This window comes from Falco rusticolus, chromosome 13, assembly GCF_015220075.1.
Source record: "Falco rusticolus isolate bFalRus1 chromosome 13, bFalRus1.pri, whole genome shotgun sequence".
Classification (NCBI taxonomy): Eukaryota; Metazoa; Chordata; class Aves; order Falconiformes; family Falconidae; genus Falco; species Falco rusticolus.
Genome location: NC_051199.1, coordinates 18608362 through 18626953, shown reverse-complemented (window position 1 = coordinate 18626953; position 18592 = coordinate 18608362). Strand labels below are relative to the sequence as shown.

General features: G+C 60.3%; 1 protein-coding gene across 1 annotated transcript; it reads right to left on the bottom strand.

The window, feature by feature from the left end:
* Positions 1-585: 585 nt before the first annotated feature.
* On the bottom strand, positions 586-13728 carry MUC4 (mucin 4, cell surface associated). Its single transcript, XM_037407283.1, has 29 exons — positions 13578-13728; positions 12795-13094; positions 11205-12650; positions 10716-10855; positions 10345-10509; positions 10108-10263; positions 9805-9935; positions 9486-9574; positions 8961-9137; positions 8716-8859; positions 8486-8605; positions 8070-8272; positions 7262-7340; positions 6823-6993; positions 6526-6627; positions 6082-6318; positions 5634-5768; positions 5351-5529; positions 5074-5233; positions 4887-4985; positions 4109-4291; positions 3944-4017; positions 3537-3601; positions 3057-3256; positions 2680-2848; positions 2420-2593; positions 1531-1568; positions 1345-1442; positions 586-1120 (listed from the first exon to the last, which is right to left on the bottom strand). Exons 1-29 carry the CDS (start codon positions 13726-13728, stop codon positions 1064-1066), a joined length of 5442 nt encoding a protein of 1813 aa, XP_037263180.1. The 3' UTR covers positions 586-1063.
* Positions 13729-18592: the final 4864 nt, after the last annotated feature.

The window sequence follows — 18592 nt, the reverse complement described above, 5'->3', positions numbered from 1 at the left end:
CAGGCTTGGATTGCAGGATGCCTCTGCCCTTGGAGTTGGTGCTGGTGCTGTGAGCGTACCGCCTGCAGCTAAGCCAGGCTCTAGGGCAGCGGGGCTGGACCTGGGGTCTGCTGGGATCTGAAACATCCTGCTTGGGTGAAGGGCTGTGGGCTTTGGGGGGGGTCACAGCCTGACCTGCATGATCTGAGCCACTGTGAGCAGTGCCTGGGGAGAACAGGAGAACAGCTTTGCAAGGGGAAGGAGGAGATGAAGCAACAAAAAAAGCTACATCCATCTTCTCTTTGGTCCTGTGGACAGGACCAGCAGAAAGCAGGGACTTGAGAGCTTGGTGATGGGGAAGCAGGGCTGGCACACAGGCACCATGAGGTGCAGGCAACTTAGCAGCATGCCATCATTTTTGTTATATTCTATTTTATTCCTAATTGTAGAGGAATGAAGCTGGGTTAATGAACATCAATAATATACAGCTGTGGGCTGGCTTCAGGGGCGGTGGGTTGGCTGATGAGGATAAGGTGCAGCTGTGGCTGTTCTGTTAAGTGGTTGAGAGCCAACGAAGAGAGAGCAGTCAAGGAAGAGAGAGGAGGAAGAAGCGTGCCCTGGGTGAGGAGAGACTAGGAGAAGGCAGCAGAGGGACTGGCGTGAAGAGTATGCTGTGGTGTGATGGTAAAAGACCTTGTTGCAGCTGGCTAGTTTGGAGAGTGCTGCAACACCTAATGGGTTATAATGGCTCATTGCCCGACCTGACTCTGCTATCCGTGGCTGTTCTGGGTCCAGTTACGTTGCACTAGAGCATACCCCAAAGCAGACATGCTCGGGGACTAGCTCGGTTGTCTCTTCAGGGGAAGGTGAAATCTTCTGGCTTTGGCCACTGAACATAAACCCACATTCTTCATTCAAAAAAGAGCACCTCCTCCAGAGTGGATCCTCCCACAACTGCAATAGACAGCTGCCTGTCCCCTGCCTCCATGCGGGTGCCATTGCCGGAGAGCCTGAGAGTGGCAGGGCCAGCAGCAGCACTGGGTCCTCCTGAGCCCAGAGGCGGTGGGGCAGGGCTGGTGGCAGGCTAGGGCTGCAGCGGGGGCTGGCTCGGGGGCCTGATGTGGGGTCTCTGGATCCTTATCTGTAAAGGAGGGACAGGCCATGCCGTGCTGTCAGGGCTGCATGGGCTCTGCTCTTTGCAACAAGCTCAGACAGTGGTGCAGACCCTAACGGCAGCCAAAGCATCCGTGATGCTCCAGGAGGAGGCACAGCTCCTGAGCGTCTTTGAGGCACAGGATCAGGACATCAGTTCCCAGCCTACAGCCCCCCACCCTCGCCCCTCGCAGGTACAACCCCTGGGCAGACCTGGACAGAAGGGTCAATGGCCTGGAGCTGTGGTTCCCAACACCTTTCCAGGGAGTGGGGGAGCGTGGGCTCTGCTCGCTCTCCTGCCATCATCAGAGCTGGAATGGGGAAGATGAGCAGAGCCTGAAGAAGACTGGGGTGAAGCAGAGCCAGGGTGGTGGTGGGGGATTGCAGGGATGTACTCACAGGACAAGGGCTGTGTCCTCCAGAAGGTCTCCTTGGCCCTGGGGGGGGGGGGGAAGCAAAAAGGGGACAACATGTTGGGGTGGGGATGGGAAAGCCCCTGTTTGGTCCTGTCCTGGTGCCTGGGTCGGATGGTAGAGGGGAGCAGTGACTGAGTGTGGGGGCAGGATGGGACAATGAGAGGAGGAAGAGCCCCAGTTCTTGGCACACACAATTTCTTGTCTTGCCACAAGTGCAAAGGAACAGCGGCGCTCCCCAGAGAGCTCTGGCACCAGGGCTGTCAGAGAGCCAGCAGCAGGGGCAGGGGACAGCTCTGACCGGTGCAGAGGGGCTTGGGGCACTGAGATTCCCCTGAGCATGGATGCCATGCCGGGACCAAGGGCTGGGGAGGAGGGAAGGAGATGCTGGTGCTTCCACCCCAGCCTTGCACCTCGTCAGCCATCTGCTATGCCCCTGCTCTGCTGGAAGGCAAGGTCCAGTCCTGCAACCACCTTTTCCTTGCTCCAGACCAATGTGAATTGCAGCGGAAATAATTTGGGTGGTATTCAAATTATAATTAAATAGAAAGCCCATCTGCAACTGAGTGCTGGGTGGGATGATGAAGAAATGCAAATACTCCCTGACATGAGGGAAAAAGGGAAATTAATGTTCAACCCACTGACATTGCAGCCCTGAGCAGCAGGTGACTGGGAAAGGGGCTGGAAGATGCTAAAAGATCATCCAGCCCAGACCCTTCCCCAGGGCAGGCTCCCCCTGCCCAGGCCAGGTGGGTCCCACCAGTCGTGGGTCTTCCAGAGATGGATTTTCCACTAGTTTTTCTTCCTGACATCTAACCTTCTTCCCAGCCGCACCCACAGCACCCACCCCTGTGCAGGTCCAGCCCATGGCTCACCCCCGGTGCTGGCGGCGGCGCCTGCGGCAGAGGCACAAGGCCAGGCAAGCGGTGGTGAGCAGGAGGCAGAGCAGAGCCAGGGCTCCCAGCAAGATGCCGAGGAAGGCAGCGAGGCTGATGGCCAGCCGCTCGCACCGGGCACCAGCGGGGGAGAAGATGGAGAAGGGGAAGCAGCTGTGAATGGGGAGGGAGGAATGGTGATGCTGTGGGAAGAAGCGGCCATGCTGGGTGGCCTCATCCACCCCCAGCACTGCTGCTACCTGCAAGTGGGACCCTCAGGCAAGTGCTGGCACTGGCCGCCGTGCTGGCAGTAGCCGGTCTTGCAAGGGGAGATGCAGATGAAGCCGATGGTCCCTGTGTAGTGGAGCTGGTAGCCCTTGTAGCCGTACAGACCGCAGGGAAAATAGTACCTCAGCTCAGCCACTGTCACTTGGGGAGGGAAGGCATGGGTTCAGCCATGAGGTAGCATCCCCTTGATGCTTTCCTAGGTCTCCCTGAGATGGATCCATGCCCGGCATGCGGACTGCTGCTCACCCGCTTCCCCCCACGGGCACTACCCAAACCCCAGGGCACACAGATGATGGGGACAGTGGAGTACTCCTCGAGGCTCTCCAGCTTGGTGCTGGGAGAAACTCACGCTTCACTAGGTCGGTGATGTTGTCCTGGTGCAGGCGCTGGAAGAGGAGGTGTGCGCCCACCTCCCGTCGCCTCCGCCGGCTGTTGAAGGCAGCGGTGATGGCCCCCGGCAGCTCCTCGTTCAGGAACTGGATGATGGTGCTGTGGCTGTCATAGGCAAACTCGGACACTACCACGAAGGTGAAGCCATCGCTGTCTGTCCTGCAGGGAAAAGACCGGGCTGCTGGCAGAGCCTGCATCACAGCGTGGCCAAGCCTCCCCATGCCTCCATTTCCCCATTTGGAGGGTGGTAAAGAAAGGATGAGGCAGAAGGTGCCATGAGGCTTATGTCTCCAAGGGTTTATCAGCATCAGGGCTGGAAAAACAGACTCTGGGGTGGAGGAAAATGCCCTCTGTGTCCCAAAAACCCTGTGGCTCCATGCCTAACCCTGCCCCACTGGCTCCCTGGGCTGGGCACAGGGCTGCTCCACAATTGACTCACGTCTGGGTGACGTTGGTGTTGCTCTGGAAAGCCTTTACTTCGAGGGAGCCCAGGATGGCTGAGACCTGTCGGGGGAGGGGGGGGGAGGGGGGAGCAGGTTGGCATTAGGGGAGGGCAGGACTGCACCAGCACGGGGAGAGGCTGAAGGGCACCACAGGCACCGCAGTGGAGCTCCAAGGGCTGCTCTGGCCTTTTGCTCATGAGCCAGGGACCTGGCACACGGCCACGGCCACAGCTGGCATCATGTGGCTGGCACTGCCTCCCTCCAGCCCTGCGGATCCACTGGGGATCCCTGAGGATCCCACAGGAGGGGAGCACATGGAGGCACAGGCACAGGCACCCCAAGCTGCCATGCTTCCTGAAGTGCCAGTGCATCCCCCTCCCCGAGGCCATCCCTGGTGACTTACGGTGCTGTTGACTTCCCCGACAGTGGCATTTCGCAGTGTCCTGACCAGCAGCTGAACACTTCTCCGAGGGAGATCTGCAGGGGAAGCCGCAGCCACGGCTCTGGCATCCCAGGGTTGGGGCAAGCAGGGTTGGGGTTCAGCCCCCACTGGGCACAAGGCACCTACCTGTGCTGGGCAGCGGCTGAAAATCCCCTCCTGCCACGAGGCAGCGCTGGTCGGTGAAAGCTGGGGGGCAGGTGCAGGTGGGGGTGCAGGAGATGGGGTGCAGATGGCAGCGTCCCCCGTTGTTGCAGTAGCCCTTGGGGCAGGAGCGGGAGCCACAGGTTGAGCCACAGCCTGGCCCCTCGCCTGCAGGATGGGAAGCTCAAGTCAGGTGGAAGGACAAGCCTGGCTGCAGGGGAAGAACCCCAGCACACTGATCCACCCCCAGCCTCTCTGTAATGACTTTAATCCAAGTTTTGTATTCTTTTTAATGTGTTAAGACTTTAGTATGAATTCACAGCCTCAAGGAAAAGCCCTGCATCCCCTCCTCCCAGCTGGAGCCTTTTGCCCTTATGAAATCCCAGCCTGCTGCATTAGAACAGGAACAAAACCCATCACCCCAACACTGCCACAGCCGTCTGAAAACAGGATTAGATTTTAGCCTCCCCCAACCTCCATATATGCATTGGAATTTTGACGGGATGAGATTTTTTTTTTCTCGAAAAGAAAAATTGCACAGGAGAAATTTCCCTCCCCAGTGGATTAGTGAGATTTGTAGCCTGGGAGCATGAGGGGCAGCTGGACTCTGGTCCCCTCTGGTAAGGACAGCAAGGGCTTGGGCACAGAGCTCAGCCAGCTCCCGCTTCTCTCCGGCCAGTTTGGGTCCAACAGGAGCCCTCTTGCACTGAGGGCTGGGGGGTGATGGGGATGAGGACCATGCCTGCCAGAGTGCCGTACTCACCCTCCTCACCATCTGGGCAGGAGCAGGCATAGCTGCCCACCGTGTTGGTGCAGGTGGCATTCCCCAGGCACGCTGTCCCCTGCGCACACTCATCGATATCTGCTGAGGCAATGCAGCATGGCACCGGGAGCTGAGGCAATCCTGCAGGCACCCCGGGTTCCCAGTGGCCATGGTGAGCCCTTGTCACCTGAGCAGTGCCGCCCGTCACCGGTCAGGCCAGCAGGGCAGGGGCCACAGCCAGCGTGTGAGTCACAGCCCACGCCGGGGAAGCATCCCTGGGCACAGGGGTCTGGAGGATCCTGACAGAAGGGACCTGAGTAGCCGCCCTCGCACCTGCAGGCTGCCAGCTGTGGGAAGGGGATGGTGACACTGGCTTAGGGGACATGAGCAGGATGGGTGGGCAGAGAAGACAGCTGGCATGGGGACAGACACTGTGGCACCGGAGGAGCTTTCTGGCACACTACCTGCAGGGAGGACCCCCCGAGGGTGACGGTGTTGCTGTAGTCACACTCCTGGCTCCTACTGCAGTTGCAAAGGGTGAAGCGAAGCTGGAGGAGGGCAGAGAGGTTGTTGGATCCGACAGCCTCCAGGTTGATGGTGAGTGGGGCCATCCCACGGGGCTCCCATGTCAGGGTCCCGCTCTCTGCCAGGGGGAGAGGTGGGAGTTAGAGGAGGTGGCAGAGGAAAGGGGCTGGGTGGCTGGTACCCACCCATCCCATCCCAGCTGTCCCATCTCTCCTTCCTTACCCGATATGTTGAGCTCTGGCGAGAGGTGGGGGACAAAGTGTGCACCCACCCCCATGGCACGGTACTGCCTCCTGACCCTTTCTGTCCTGAAGGCAGTGAGCGACGGGTCACCAGTGATGACAGGAGGGAAGGCACCTGAGGAGAGAGCAGCCCAGCACACAGCTGGTTGTTTGCTACATGGCCTTGGCACCCCTAAGCTCTGAGTCCCTCCTGGTGAGGATAGGACACCAGGCACGTGCTGCCATGGCCACGCACTGGCAAGGACCTCATGTTGCACAGCATGATGACATCTCCCAGGCTTGGATACTAGCCAGTTGGGTAATGCAGCTCCAAGGCCTTGGTGACTTCTCTCCTGCTCACACGGAGCAAGAGAGCCCAGGGAGGGAGCAGGGCACTAACTGGTTTCCCAAGCCGTGCCCTCTTGAACATGGGGATCTGCTCCACTCACTGAGTACTGTCTTCTTCTGCTGAAAGTCGGCTGCGAGGCTCTGGGTGGCCAGGCCCAGGGCCATGTCCCCTGTGCTCAGGGAATCGTAGATGCACTCCTTGCTGCTGTGGCACTGAGAGGCTGCCAGCTGGTACTGGCTTTCATTCTCCTGCCGCAGCCAAGACAAGAAGATGGGTGTGAAGTTCAGTACTGGTGAGTCCATAGGCTGAGCAAACAAGCTGTGCTCTCCAGCAGCCCCTGCAAGAGAGCACACCATGGGTACGGCCTTGGGTTTTTAAGGTTTCTTATATTTTAGGGCTCATTTCCACAGAGCAGTGAGGAGACCAAAGGGCTTCCCTGGCATGACTTTTGCTCAGGCAAGTCTCTAAATGTCTCCAGCAAAAGCATGGCCGGAAGGTGCAGGAATAGGGGGATTGTCAAAGTGGATCCTGAGCCTGGACTTACAGGTCATCCCATAGCTGTAGATCTCCTCCTCACTGCTGTTCACAGGGATGCTTGTACCATTCGGCATCTGGAAGTCATCTACAGGGTCGTGGTCCCACACACCTGGTAAAGCATCACCAGAGGATTGGAGTCCCCCACGCTGGGGTTGACCTCCTCTCTGGTGCTGGCTGGTGTTTAGTTTAGACCCAGGGTTTGTCCCTACCCTCACAAGCACATTCCCCCAGCATTTTCCAGCCTGCTTTAGGGTGGGAAGGAGACTTTTCACCCCAGCTCGGCAGCGGTGCCAGAAATCCTCACCTAGGAGGCCCTTAGTGCTGTTGCGGTACCGATCGGGCAGGCTGCAGACCACGCTGAGGATCCCGGAGTTGGCTGAGATGGAGACGGCAATGGCCCCATCGAAGATGGCTGTGATGGAGGAGGTGTTGACCAGCAGGACACCAGGGCTGTAGTATACCTCGGCACTCATGTCTGCAGGAGAAGGAAAGCACAAGAAGGAGGGTCCACGCAAGGCTGGGATCTAAAATGATGCCCCTGAATTTGGGGAAGGGAGCACTCCACGTCCACCTCAGCTGCATCAGAGGCAGGGTGCAGGTGGGAGATGTTTGATGGAGCTCAGAATGGCTGCCCTTGTGCTGGGCAGGGCCGGTCCCCATGGGGTGGGGACACCCCTCCCTGCAAATACATTTAACATTGTCACCCCAGATACGTTTAACATTTAGCTGTACCTCCTGCTCACCTTGGGAATAGGAAAACTGGATGGTTTCATCATTCAGGAGGACTTGGATGTCACCCTGGCTCCCCAAGGTCCACTCAACCTGAAAATTATGGTGAATGTCCCAGTCAGCCTCTCTGCTCGTCCCTTCCTGCTGTCCCCACATGCTGGGGACGCTCAAGCTAAACCCTGTCATCCTCCAGCCCTGCTAGAGAGGCTCAGCCCCAGGGGCTGTGTTGGTGTGCTCTTCACCCCAGCAATACACAATACAGCAGCTTTGATGGCCGCACAGAAGAGGACAGCAAGGTGTCCCCCATCACTGCTGGCATGGGGCATGCACAGGCCACCGCCGCTGCTTGGCTGACCATGGCAGCATGGAGAGCTGTGCTGGTGGGCTCCAGCCCCTGAGCCCCCTCTTCATGCTGCTCAACAGCTGCTTCTGCTGACGCCAGGAGACTTTGCTTACTGAAACGGGTGTGGGGAGCAATTCTGCAAAGCAAGGAAATGTACGTGCTTGTGCTAATGTGTCCAGAGGAGAGCAGTGGTTAGGGCAAAGGGTGTGGGGCAACAACGGTAGAGCAGACCATGTTCCTGCAGAGCTCCAGGCCCTTGCTGGCCAGCTTGCTAAAGGTGTTAGAGGTGTGTTCCGTTTGTCTTAGTCCAACCCACCACTACTAACACTTTGCTAGGGTCATGGGAAGTGGCAGGAAGAGGAAGGGAGATGCTCCTCAAGTCCCAGCCACTTGTAGGTGATGTAGAGATGATGCCCAACCTGCCAGATGGGTCTCTCCCATTAGAAGCTCAAACTGATACCCAGGTCATTCCTACTCACTGTTGTGGTGGTGGCAGAGATGTACTTGGCAGCAAAGGCCACAAAGTTGGTGGCCTGGGCCGCGCCGGTCTGGGCCGTGCGCCCGTGCAGCATGAAGCTGGTCAGGGCATCACTGGCCAGCAGCAGGACAAAGTCCCCGAGCCCGTTGAAGGTGTAGGTGAGTCCATCCAGGGTGGTGATGTGGGGGTCCCCGAAGGCAACAGCTGGGGTCCAAAGGAGATGGAAGCGTGTTGGTGGGAGGGAGAAGAGCAAATGCTGGTGTCATTGCACAAAGGAGAGCAGCCCCCAGTGCTGCACTGGGCTCAGCAGTCCCCACTGGGATGCTGTGCGTCCGTGGCTAATGCATAGGGTCGGCATACAGCCGTGCCATCCACCCAGTACCCTGGCACAGAGGAGACAGAGCCATGGGGACTCACCAGGAGTTGGTGGCACATATCCCTCGCAGCCAACCCGTGGTCTCTTCTCAGCAAACCTGGTGCAGAACTGGGGCTTCCCCACGCGCCGGCAGCACCAGTCGAATGCCTCCAGCTCCCTGTCTGCAGAGGAAGGTGCACAGGTGCTGGGGGGTGTTGGGGTCCCTGCTGCGCCTGCACAGCGCTCAGTGCTCGGGGTGTTTTAGGGCGAGGGAGCTCTGGTGCCCACTTACCAGCAGTGGGGTGGATGGGGAGGCTCCATGCTCTCTCCTGCCAGCCTTCAAGCAAGCTCCCGTCTTGATACAGGCACCGCACCCCGGCTCCAGCCGGGCTGGGGGATGCAGTGCGCAGCATCTTCATGGAGCCGTCCACTGGGCCTGAAATGGTGCGGGGGGGTCATGGCCACCCCCAGAGCAGGAGGGGACACCCTGCCATCCCCCCACCCCACGGCTGGCCCCGGGGGGGCGGCGTTTGGCACCTCTGCTCTGGCGGTAGCGGGGGTCCAGCTCTGCCTGGGGCTGGGCGCAGGGGCACGGCGGCAGCTGGCTGTTCCAGGCGCCTGGCGCTGGCTCCGCTTCCAGCCACGCCAGGCACCGCAGCCTGTAGTTCACCTGGGAGCGACTGTCCAGCCTGTATATCCACAGCCCACGCACGTCTAGGGGAGCAACCAGAGAACAGCACAGCTTGGCCGGGGTCTCGTCTTGCGCTGGGGCCGGGGGGGGGTGTGTGTGTGTGAGGGGGGGGGGCGGGGCGCGGATCCCGTGGGGACAATCGTCGGCAGCCGTTGACCTCACACGAGGTGTCCAGGCTCCCTCTAGAGCCAGCGTGGCTGTGGCAAGCCACAGCAGGACATGGGACACCTGTGCTCTGCTCTTGGCGGCCAGCCCTTGCCCAGTGGCTTTGCTGGCCCATCACCCTGCAGGGATGTGTGCGAGGGATGCCAGCAGACAGCACGCCACTCCCTCCATCCCCACCCACCCCAAGGGGTCCCCCAGTGCCGTACCGGTGCCAGCGCTGCTGTACTGGTCGGGTCGGTACTTGACAGCTGGTGGCTTTTGAGTCAGCTCGTTATTTTGGGCATAGCCATCACCACTGTGTGGAGAGAAGTTTTGGGGTCACCCTCCCAACACAACCCTCCTCCACTCCCCGTAGAGCAGCTGGGGTGGGAACTGCTGCGGTTTGCAGGAGAGGCAGTTTAAACAGGACAGGGATGCTCTGTGGGTGGGACCTGGGCTCTCCTGAGGATAATGTCTCTGATGCTCCCAACATAGTGCTGGGAGAAATTGCTGCTGTCCCAAAATGCAGCCACACATGCACAGCACCTGGAGAAGCCGATCAGCACGTTGCCTGCAGCCAGCTTGCTATAGTCCCACCGCATCCCGCCATCCTGGTAGAGCAGCAGGGCGAAGGAACGGTTCCCATCGGTGGTGAGGACTGCCTGGTAGGTACTTGTCTGGAGAAATCCAGGACACCCCCTTAGCACCCCCAAAGCCTCCCCAGCTCTCCCCACAGTGCAGACTGAAGTGGTGAGACCCAAAACAAGTTGTGGGAGACAAGCAGCCCAGCCCTGCCCCAGCTGTCACTGGTGGCAGTCCCCTCTATCACCTGGGTCCCCCACTGCTCACCTGAGAGTCATCCTGCTGGGACGGGTACGCTGGAGCTTTCTCCCATGTCACTTTCAAGGTCCATTTTGCTGCGTAGGAGGTTTTCAGATATTTCTCAATCTTTGCTTCCACGTCATGGACAAGGGGATCTTTAGTAGAGCTGAGGGTGGAGTACTCCTACCAGTTGGCAAGACAGAGGGTGAAATGGGTGAACTGGGAGCTGGGCTTTCCCAGGAGAACATCTTTGGTGACCCTGACCTGGTACCAGGTGGTGCCGACACCCTGAGAGAAATCTGCGTCATCCCAAAAGGCAGCCACCATCGGCAAACTCTCCTGGCCGCTGAAGCCCTGGGGAGGTGGGTTGGGGTTGGAGGGGACGTAGTTGTCAGTGGGTGGGAAAATGATCAGTCCGTTATCTGTAAACTAACCAAAATAATTCATTGTTTGCTGACATCCTAGGCAGCTCCTGGGATAGCTTTTAGCCTCCACGGGGAAGCAGAAATCAGCCATTTTAAATAGGAAAAAACCCAAAACATTCAGGTGAAATTTGGTTTCTGCTCCATTTCATGGGATTTTTTCTACCAAAGAGGCTGCACATTCCTCACATGTTCAGCAAGGGGGGAACTCACATAGAGAGCATCGTGCAGCGACTTTCCGAAGGGGAACCCAATCTCTGGCTTGAACAGGGGGGAGTTAAAATCCACCGTTCTCTGGACGCATTCTTGGTCCCTTCCCTCCATGCCGAAGGGGTAGAGTGAGGCTGCTGGTACTGACACAGGCAGGACATAAATCAAAAAGTGAAAAAAACATTAATGTCTACTCCATCCTTCCTGCAGCCAGGGTAAACTCACCTGTTTGCTGCCAGGATGCTGTGCCTGCACCCCACGCCCCCAACCAGACCAGCGCTCTGACAGACTGCAACCCATTTTTTAACCAGTTTTTAACTTGGAATAGGATGCTCTCAGATGTCCAGTTTCACCTTTCCCCATGAATCTGGCAGCCTGATGTGCAATGTAGATGAGTCTCCCCAGGCTGGGCTACACCCTCAGCCATCACAGTGCTTGGCTGGCTGACAACCCCCTCCTGCTCTTTGCTTGGAAAGAATAAAATCTACTTACTGATAAGCCCGTGGGTGGGTTGGGGCTCAGGGGCAGGATTTTTGTGGCTGGTGGTGGTGTGGGCAGGTGTGCTTGGTGCTGTGGCTGATCCCCTCTGAGAGCCAAAGGCAGAAACTGGGGTGGTAACAGGGCTGGTGGTGGCTGGTGGTGTGACCAGTGATGTGGTGCCTGGGGCTGGAAGAACTTCTACCTCCTTGGCTGGGCTCACTGGGGTTGTAGGTGCAACAACCACAGTGCTGCCAAAAGCAATGGCTGCAGTGCTGCCTGCAGTGGTGCCTGTGGTGGTCCCTGCAGCGGTGCCTGTGGTGCTCCTTGCAGCGGTGGCCGTGGTGCTGCCTGCAGTGATGGCCATGGTGCTGCTTGCAGCAGTGGCTGTGGTGCTCCCTGCAGTGGTGACCATGGTGCTCCCTGCAGTGGTGGCGGTGGATCTCCTTGCAACAGTGGCTGTGATACTGCCTGTAGTGGTGCCTGTGGTGCTGCCTGCCACGGTGGCTGCGGTGCTCCCTGCAGCGATGCCTGTGGGGCTGCCTGCAGCGGTGGCTGTGGTGGTCCTGCCTGCAGTGGTGGCTGTGGTGGTCCCTGCAGTGGTGGCCGTGGTGCTCCTTGCAGCAGTAGCTGTGGTGTTCTCTGCAGTGATGGCCATGGTGCTGCCTGCAGTGGAGGCTGTGGTGCTGCTTGCAGTGATGGCCGTGGTGCTGGCTGCAGCGGTGGCTGTGGTGCTCCTTGCAGCGGTGGCCATGGAGCTCCTTGCAGCAGCGGCCATGGAGCTCCTTGCAGCAGCATCTGTGGTGCTGCCTGTGGTGGTGCTTGTGGTGTTCTCTGCAGCAGTGGCTGTGGTGGTCCCTGCAGTGATGGCCATGGTGCTACCTGCAGCGGTGGCTGTGGTGCTACCTGCAGCGGTGGCTGTGGTGCTACCTGCAGCGGTGGCTGTGGTGCTACCTGCAGCGGTGGCTGTGGTGCTACCTGCAGCGGTGGCTGTGGTGCTACCTGCAGCGGTGGCTGTGGTGCTACCTGCAGCGGTGGCTGTGGTGCTACCTGCAGCGGTGGCTGTGGTGCTACCTGCAGCGGTGGCTGTGGTGCTACCTGCAGCGGTGGCTGTGGTGCTCCTTGCAGCGGTGGCTGTGGATCTCCTTGCAGCAGTGGCTGTGGATCTCCTTGCAGCAGTGGCTGTGATACTGCCTGTAGTGGTGCCTGTGGTGCTGCCTGCCACGGTGGCTGTGGTGCTCCCTGCAGCGATGCCTGTGGGGCTGCCTGCAGCGGTGGCTGTGGTGGTCCTGCCTGCAGTGGTGGCTGTGGTGGTCCCTGCAGTGGTGGCCGTGGTGCTCCTTGCAGCAGTAGCTGTGGTGCTGCCTGCAGTGGTGCTTGTGGTGTTCTCTGCAGTGATGGCCATGGTGCTGCCTGCAGTGGAGGCTGTGGTGCTGCTTGCAGTGATGGCCGTGGTGCTGGCTGCAGCGGTGGCTGTGGTGCTCCTTGCAGCGGTGGCCATGGAGCTCCTTGCAGCAGCATCTGTGGTGCTGCCTGTGGTGGTGCTTGTGGTGTTCTCTGCAGCAGTGGCTGTGGTGGTCCCTGCAGTGATGGCCATGGTGCTACCTGCAGCGGTGGCTGTGGTGCTTCCTGCAGTGGTGGCTGTGGTGCTTCCTGCAGTGGTGGCCGTGGATCTCCTTGCAGCAGTGACTGTGATACTGCCTGTAGTGGTGCCTGTGGTGCTGCCTGCCACGGTGGCTGCGGTGCTCCCTGCAGTGATGCCTGTGGTCCTGCCTGCAGTGGTGCTTGTCCTGTTCGCTGCAGTGATGGCCATGGTGCTGCCTGCAGTAGTGCCTGTGGTGCTCCTTGCAGTGGTGCCTGTGGTGCTGCTTGCAGTGGTGCCTGTGGTGTTCCCTGCAGTGCTGCCTGCAGTGGTGGCTATGGTGCTGCCTGGTGTAGCAGCTGTGATGCTGCCTGCAGCAGTGCCTGTGGTGCTCCCTGCAGCAGTGGTCATGGTGCTGCCTGCAGCGGTGGCTGTGGTGTTCCCTGCAGTGGTGGCTGTGGTGCTGGCAGTGATGGCTGTGGTGCTGCCTGCAGTGGTGCCTGTGGTGCTCCCTGCAGCGGTGGCTGTGGTGTTCCTTGCAGTGGTGGCCATGGCGTTGCCAGCAGTGATGGCCGTGGTGCTGCCTGCAGTGGTGCCTGTGATGCTTCCTGCAGTGGTGGCCATGGTGCTCCCAGCAGTGGTGGCTGTTTTCTTCCCCCAGGCAGGTGCCCCTAGAGATGTTCGGAAGCCAGGAGGTGACGTGCTCACAGGCTGTCCCATGGCATGGTTGCTGATGGCTGTGGGAGAAGTGATGCTTGTTGCTGGCTTGGGAGGGGTCTGCCTGGCTGCAGTGGTACTCCCGGCACCTGATGGGGACACAGTTGTAGTCTCCCACACGTGTGCATGGCCAACAGCCAGCGAGGAGACTGCAGCCGTGGTCTCATCCTCAGCAACCAGGCTGACAGCCCTCAAGCCGGGGTCGCGGGTGCTATCAGTGGCCTCAGGGTATGGCCTCATGGCGGCACGGGGGCTGCGTGGAGCAGAGGCACTGCTGAGACTGGCGTCACCTGCTCCCACTGCTGGACCATTGATGGTGATGCTGGGGGTGACAGAAGGTGCCACCACCACCAAATGGGTGTTCCCAGGGACAGGAGAGGAAATACTGACATCTGGCTCAGCAGTGCTGTGAGCGAGGCCAAGGTAAGGTGTCACAACCAGCTCTGGAGCTGTGGGTGACACCATATGCATGACAGCCACTGCTGTAGGTCTTTTGCTGCCTAGGGCAGAGCGTGCCGATGGGGTGGCATCACTGGTGCTTGGCTCAGCCGCTCCAGCCATAGGAGTGGGCAACCCCAGGAGCAGCTCTGCAGGCCCATTCTCTGTGGTGGGAGAAGCCATATCCATGTCCAGGTCCATGTCCAGGTCTGTGGTGGGCTTAGCAGTATGATAGCTGTGGTCCAATGCAGCTGCGCTTTGCTGAGCAGTGATGCTGGCTGTGGTGGTGGGTGGCACTGGTGGGGCTGTCCCGCTTTGCTGAGCAGTGATGCTGGCTGTGGTGGTGGGTGGCACTGGTGGGGCTGTCCCAAGGGTGGTGTCACTACTGTCAGGCATACCTGTTGTGGCACCCAACCTCGCGTTTTCAACCAGGGTTGAGCCTGGAGCTGTCCGTGTGACTCTGCCATCTTCTGCTGGCTGGGACTTGCCCCCACCTTTGTCCATGGCTGTGTTTTTAGGGAGAAGCAGTGTCACAGGCTGGGGTGTCTTGCCAGTGGTGGTGCTGAGGAGGTGGCTTGCCATGGCCTGTGCTGGGCTGGGCTTAGCCACGGCTGGTGGGGCTGAGCGACCACCCCTGGGAGCCAGGAGAGGCAGATCCGCTGTGGGCCTGGTTTCTGGAGCATCCGTCCCTTGGGCAGGTGGCTCTGGTGATGGCCCAGCAGTGACGATTACGTGGCTGGAAACTGGCCCTGCTGCACTGGCACCTGGGCTCTCCTCTGTGCCCACCTCCAGGGATGTTGTCCCTACCACTCGCCCCATGGTGCTGCCATCCTGGTGGGGGTCACTTGAAGCACCGATTGCTGGCAGTAGAGTGGTTGGGGACATGCCAGCTGCCATCTCTTGGGGGATGCTGGATGAGGACGGTCCTGGAGCCAACCCTGCAGCAGCACTGCCTTTCAGAAGAGCGGGAATGCCTGCTTGGGATACCATGGGGATGCTGGCTGCTCTGGGTACCCCTGGGATTCCTGGTAGAGCTGTGCCCGTGCCTGGTACAGTGCTGGGTGACCACGTCTTTGCCCCCAGAGCTGCCCCATGTTGGGGCCCAGCCTGGAGCGGTGGGGCTGGTGCAGGTCCAGAGGTGGCAGCAGTTCCCAAGTGTGCTGAGCTCGCAGTGGGACCAGGCTGGCTGAGGCTGTGAGATGCATCACGCACAGTCAGGGTGGCTCCAGCGTCCCTCAGCCTTGCGGTGGCATCGCCATCGGCCAGTGATGCTGTTCCCATCCCTGCTTTGCTAACTGGAGTGCTGCTAACGAGGGAAGATGGATGGGCAGCTGGCCCAGTCATGATGCCATATGCACCAAGGGGAGATGTGAGTACAGCAGTGGCTTGAGGGGTCCTGTCTGGCTTTGCTCCACCAGCAGCCGTGAGGGACAAGTCTGTGGCCGTGCTGGGTATGGCTGGAAGGGATCTGTCTGCAGCTGTCTTTGCCGTGGTGGCCCCAAGACCTGCTGAGGGGGCCTGGGGGAGCAGAGACCCCATGGAGTGTGGAAAGGGCCCCAGAGAGGGACCACCAGGACTGTTGGGAGTTGTGAAGGGGGACAGCCTCATGCTGAACCCCACTGGGGCGGCCTTGGTCTCCAGGAAAGTGGTGCCTGCTGTGGCTCTGGCGCTGGCCTCACTCTTGACGGACACCAGCTCAGCATCAGAACTTCCCAGAGCTGGCAGTGATGCAGCGGAGGGGTGCTCTGCAGCAGTGACATCCATCACCATAGCCGGTGTGCCCAGAGCTAGTGCAGTGGCCTGGGGGTGAGCAGCAGCATTGGCTCCAGGCAGCCCATCTCCAGCAGTGCCAGGGCCCGTGCTGGGGCTGTGAGTAAGCATGTCTCCTGTGCCCAGCACAGCACCACCAGGCAGCCAGGGTGAAAGGGCTGGAGGTAGCTGAGGGGGGGACACAGGGGAGTCCTGCGAGGCATTGTGGCCAGCATTGGATAAGGCACGTGGCCCTGGCTCTGTAGCCTTGCCGACGTCAGTGGTGGCAGAAGAAAAGGTGACCTTTGCCGAGGATGTGCTTGGGGGTTCTGCAGACGGTGGGGCTGCCATCCTGGCTCCCTCTGTGGCTGTACTGGGGGGACCCCTGGGGAGGCCAGAGGCAGGGCTGGCTGAGGCTGCTGCTGGCTTCACGGGGCTGCCTGTGTCCCGAGGGATGCTGGCTGCTGTGGCTGGAGGTGAGGTGGCCTTGTCCAGCCCTAGCGTGACCTCCTGGGACAGGAGCACAGCGGCTGCGTGAGACTCAGCAGAGCTCTTGCTGATGCTGGGGGGTGATGTCCCTGTGCTGTGCAATGACACTGTGGTCCATGCTGTCCTCAGCATCCCCTCTGCAGTGACAGCATTGCCCAGCTGCACCAACTTACTGGTATCATCCAGTTTGCCAGGGACTGAGGAAGATGCTTTTGTTCCTGGGGCTGGTTGAGAAGCTGGAACATGTGCCACTGGCAGGGACAGATCTCTACCTGGTGCTGGGGGGGCTCCTCTCAGTGCATCGGCAGCACCTGTGGATGACGTGACCACAGTCCCCTCTTGCACGGGGACAGTTGTTCCCAGGACTGGCTCTCCAGGGTTGCTCTCCAGAGACTCTCTGGACACTTCCACAGCCTGCTTGGGAGCGGTGCTGCTGGTTGATGGTGGTTTGCTTGTCCCCATTACAGCAGGGACAGCTGGAGCTGGGGTCAACGTGGCAACACCCACCACATGCTCTGTTGGCATGAGGGATGGAAGCTGCCTGTGCCAGGTGGTGGTGGGAGCCAGAGAGACACTGGTGGGGTGGCTGGCAGTGCCTGGAGAGGAGACCCCAGCCCTTACCCCTGCCTGGGGGCTGCCTCGCATTGCCAGATCCCCAGGGAAAGCTGCCGTGCTGGGAGGCTGCCCCTGCTCCCCACTGGTCCTAGCTGGGACCAGCGCCCTCGCAGTCACCTGCGGCACCAGGCTGCCTGTGGGGCGAGACAAGGCAGCCACGGCTGGATCAGCCCCGCCACGGCCCCAGCTGGCAGGAACCTGCCCGCAGCCAGCTGCCTGCCAGCCTTACCTGAGCCGTAGCTGCCCACGGCGGGGGTGGTCCTGCGGGTGGGAGAGGGGTGCTCTGGCCGGGCGGCTGCAGCGGTGGGGAATGCCTGACACATGCCCAGCTCCGGAGGCAGCTGAGCACTGGTGCTGTCGGCTGCAGTGGAGATGCTGCCCAGCTCTGCTGGGGCTGGCACAAGGGCAAGGGGCTGCTCCTCTGTCTCCCCAGCTTGTGCTGGCAGCGGAGCAGGTAGGTGAGGGCACAATAAGGAAAAACAACTAGCCCAGGGTCCCCATCACTCCCATCCTTCCTTCCTGCTGCAGGAGGAAGGTGCCCCCAGCCCTTGGGGCTGGTACCCCCCACCCCAGCACCCACAGCTGGACCAATGCCAAGAGCAAGACTGGCACCTTCCCCACGGGCAAGAGCCCCGATTTGACACACAACACCCCACCCCCATCTTCCCCTGCTGCAGTCAAGGGACCATGCGGAGGCTGTGGCACCAGCGGGCAGACAGGGCAACCCCTGGCTAGGTACCTGGGCTTGAATTTGTAGCCTTCAAGCAGCCGGAGGACTGTTCACAGCCTGTCACCCAGATGGTATCAGCCACCTGGTCAGCCCAGCAGCAGTGCAGGTGACCCTGACACTTACCTGGCAGCACCCAGAGCCCCCACAGCATCCAGCTCCAGAGCAGGCACTGGCCTCGGCACCCCATGGTGCTTCCTCAGCGACAGGGATGGCTGCAGCTTTCCCTGTCCCAGGGGAGCTACGCCACAGGGTGGCTCCGTGGGTGAGCACACCCCCAGGTGGGGGGGACCTGGACACCACGTGCCCTGCCTGGGGCACTGGCGGCTCCGTGTCTCACAGCCTGCCACAGAGGTGGGGGCATCCTAGTCCTGGTGACGCGCTGATGCTGGGGGACACCCACTTTGCCACGGGAGGTTTTAAGGCCCTTTCCCAGGGTGACCTTATGGTTGACACCCCAAAGGTTGGGGTCTCCAGCCCTCAGGGAGCACCTGATGGGCTACAAAGTCACATGGCCCAAAGGCTCTGGGGTGGCAAGCGGGGACAGGGGTCCCCAGTTCTTTTGGGAGGGGTGGGTCAGTCCTGGACCCTGCACCCCTCACCCACCCCCCATTTGCTGCCGGGTCCCTGCCATGCTTGGCCACACGGCCAATAACCCCTGGCAGCCGTTGGCTGGCCGCCAAGGAGGAAGAAGGAAGGAACAGCTTCCCACCGCCGCCTCGGGGTCCCACATGTGAACCCTGCCCCAGCCCCCCCGGCACTGCCCACGGCCCTGCGTGCGGGGTTATCTGTGCCATCTCAGCAACACCCACGCAAGCCTGGCTGGGGTGGGAGGTGTTGCTCCTACCTGGGCAGCAGGGCCAGGCATTGTGCTGGGTTGCAGGTCACCTTCCACCAGGGACAGAGGCCAGGTGCACCCGGCCGTGCAAAGGGACCCAGCTGAGGCCACTGCAGGAAACACACGTTTGCTTCTTCATGGGACCCAGCCCAGCTCTGGAATCCTTTAAGGCCAGGAAATTGTGGGGTTTTTTTCTCCTCGCTTCACTGACGGCCATCCCACCTGGCTGTCATGCCACGGTAGCTGCA

Bases quoted from the DNA above. Each gene is read 5' to 3' on its own strand.
- MUC4 (XM_037407283.1), bottom strand. From the start codon at position 13,728: ATGAGGCCATACCCTGAGGCCACTGATAGCACCCGCGACCCCGGCTTG. The intron at 10,510-10,715 runs GTGAGTTCCCCC...TATTTTGGTTAG, and splicing joins CGCTGCACGATGCTCTCTAT to TTTACAGATAACGGACTGAT. The intron at 6,319-6,525 runs GTAAGTCCAGGC...GCTCTCTTGCAG, and splicing joins CTACAGCTATGGGATGACCT to GGGCTGCTGGAGAGCACAGC.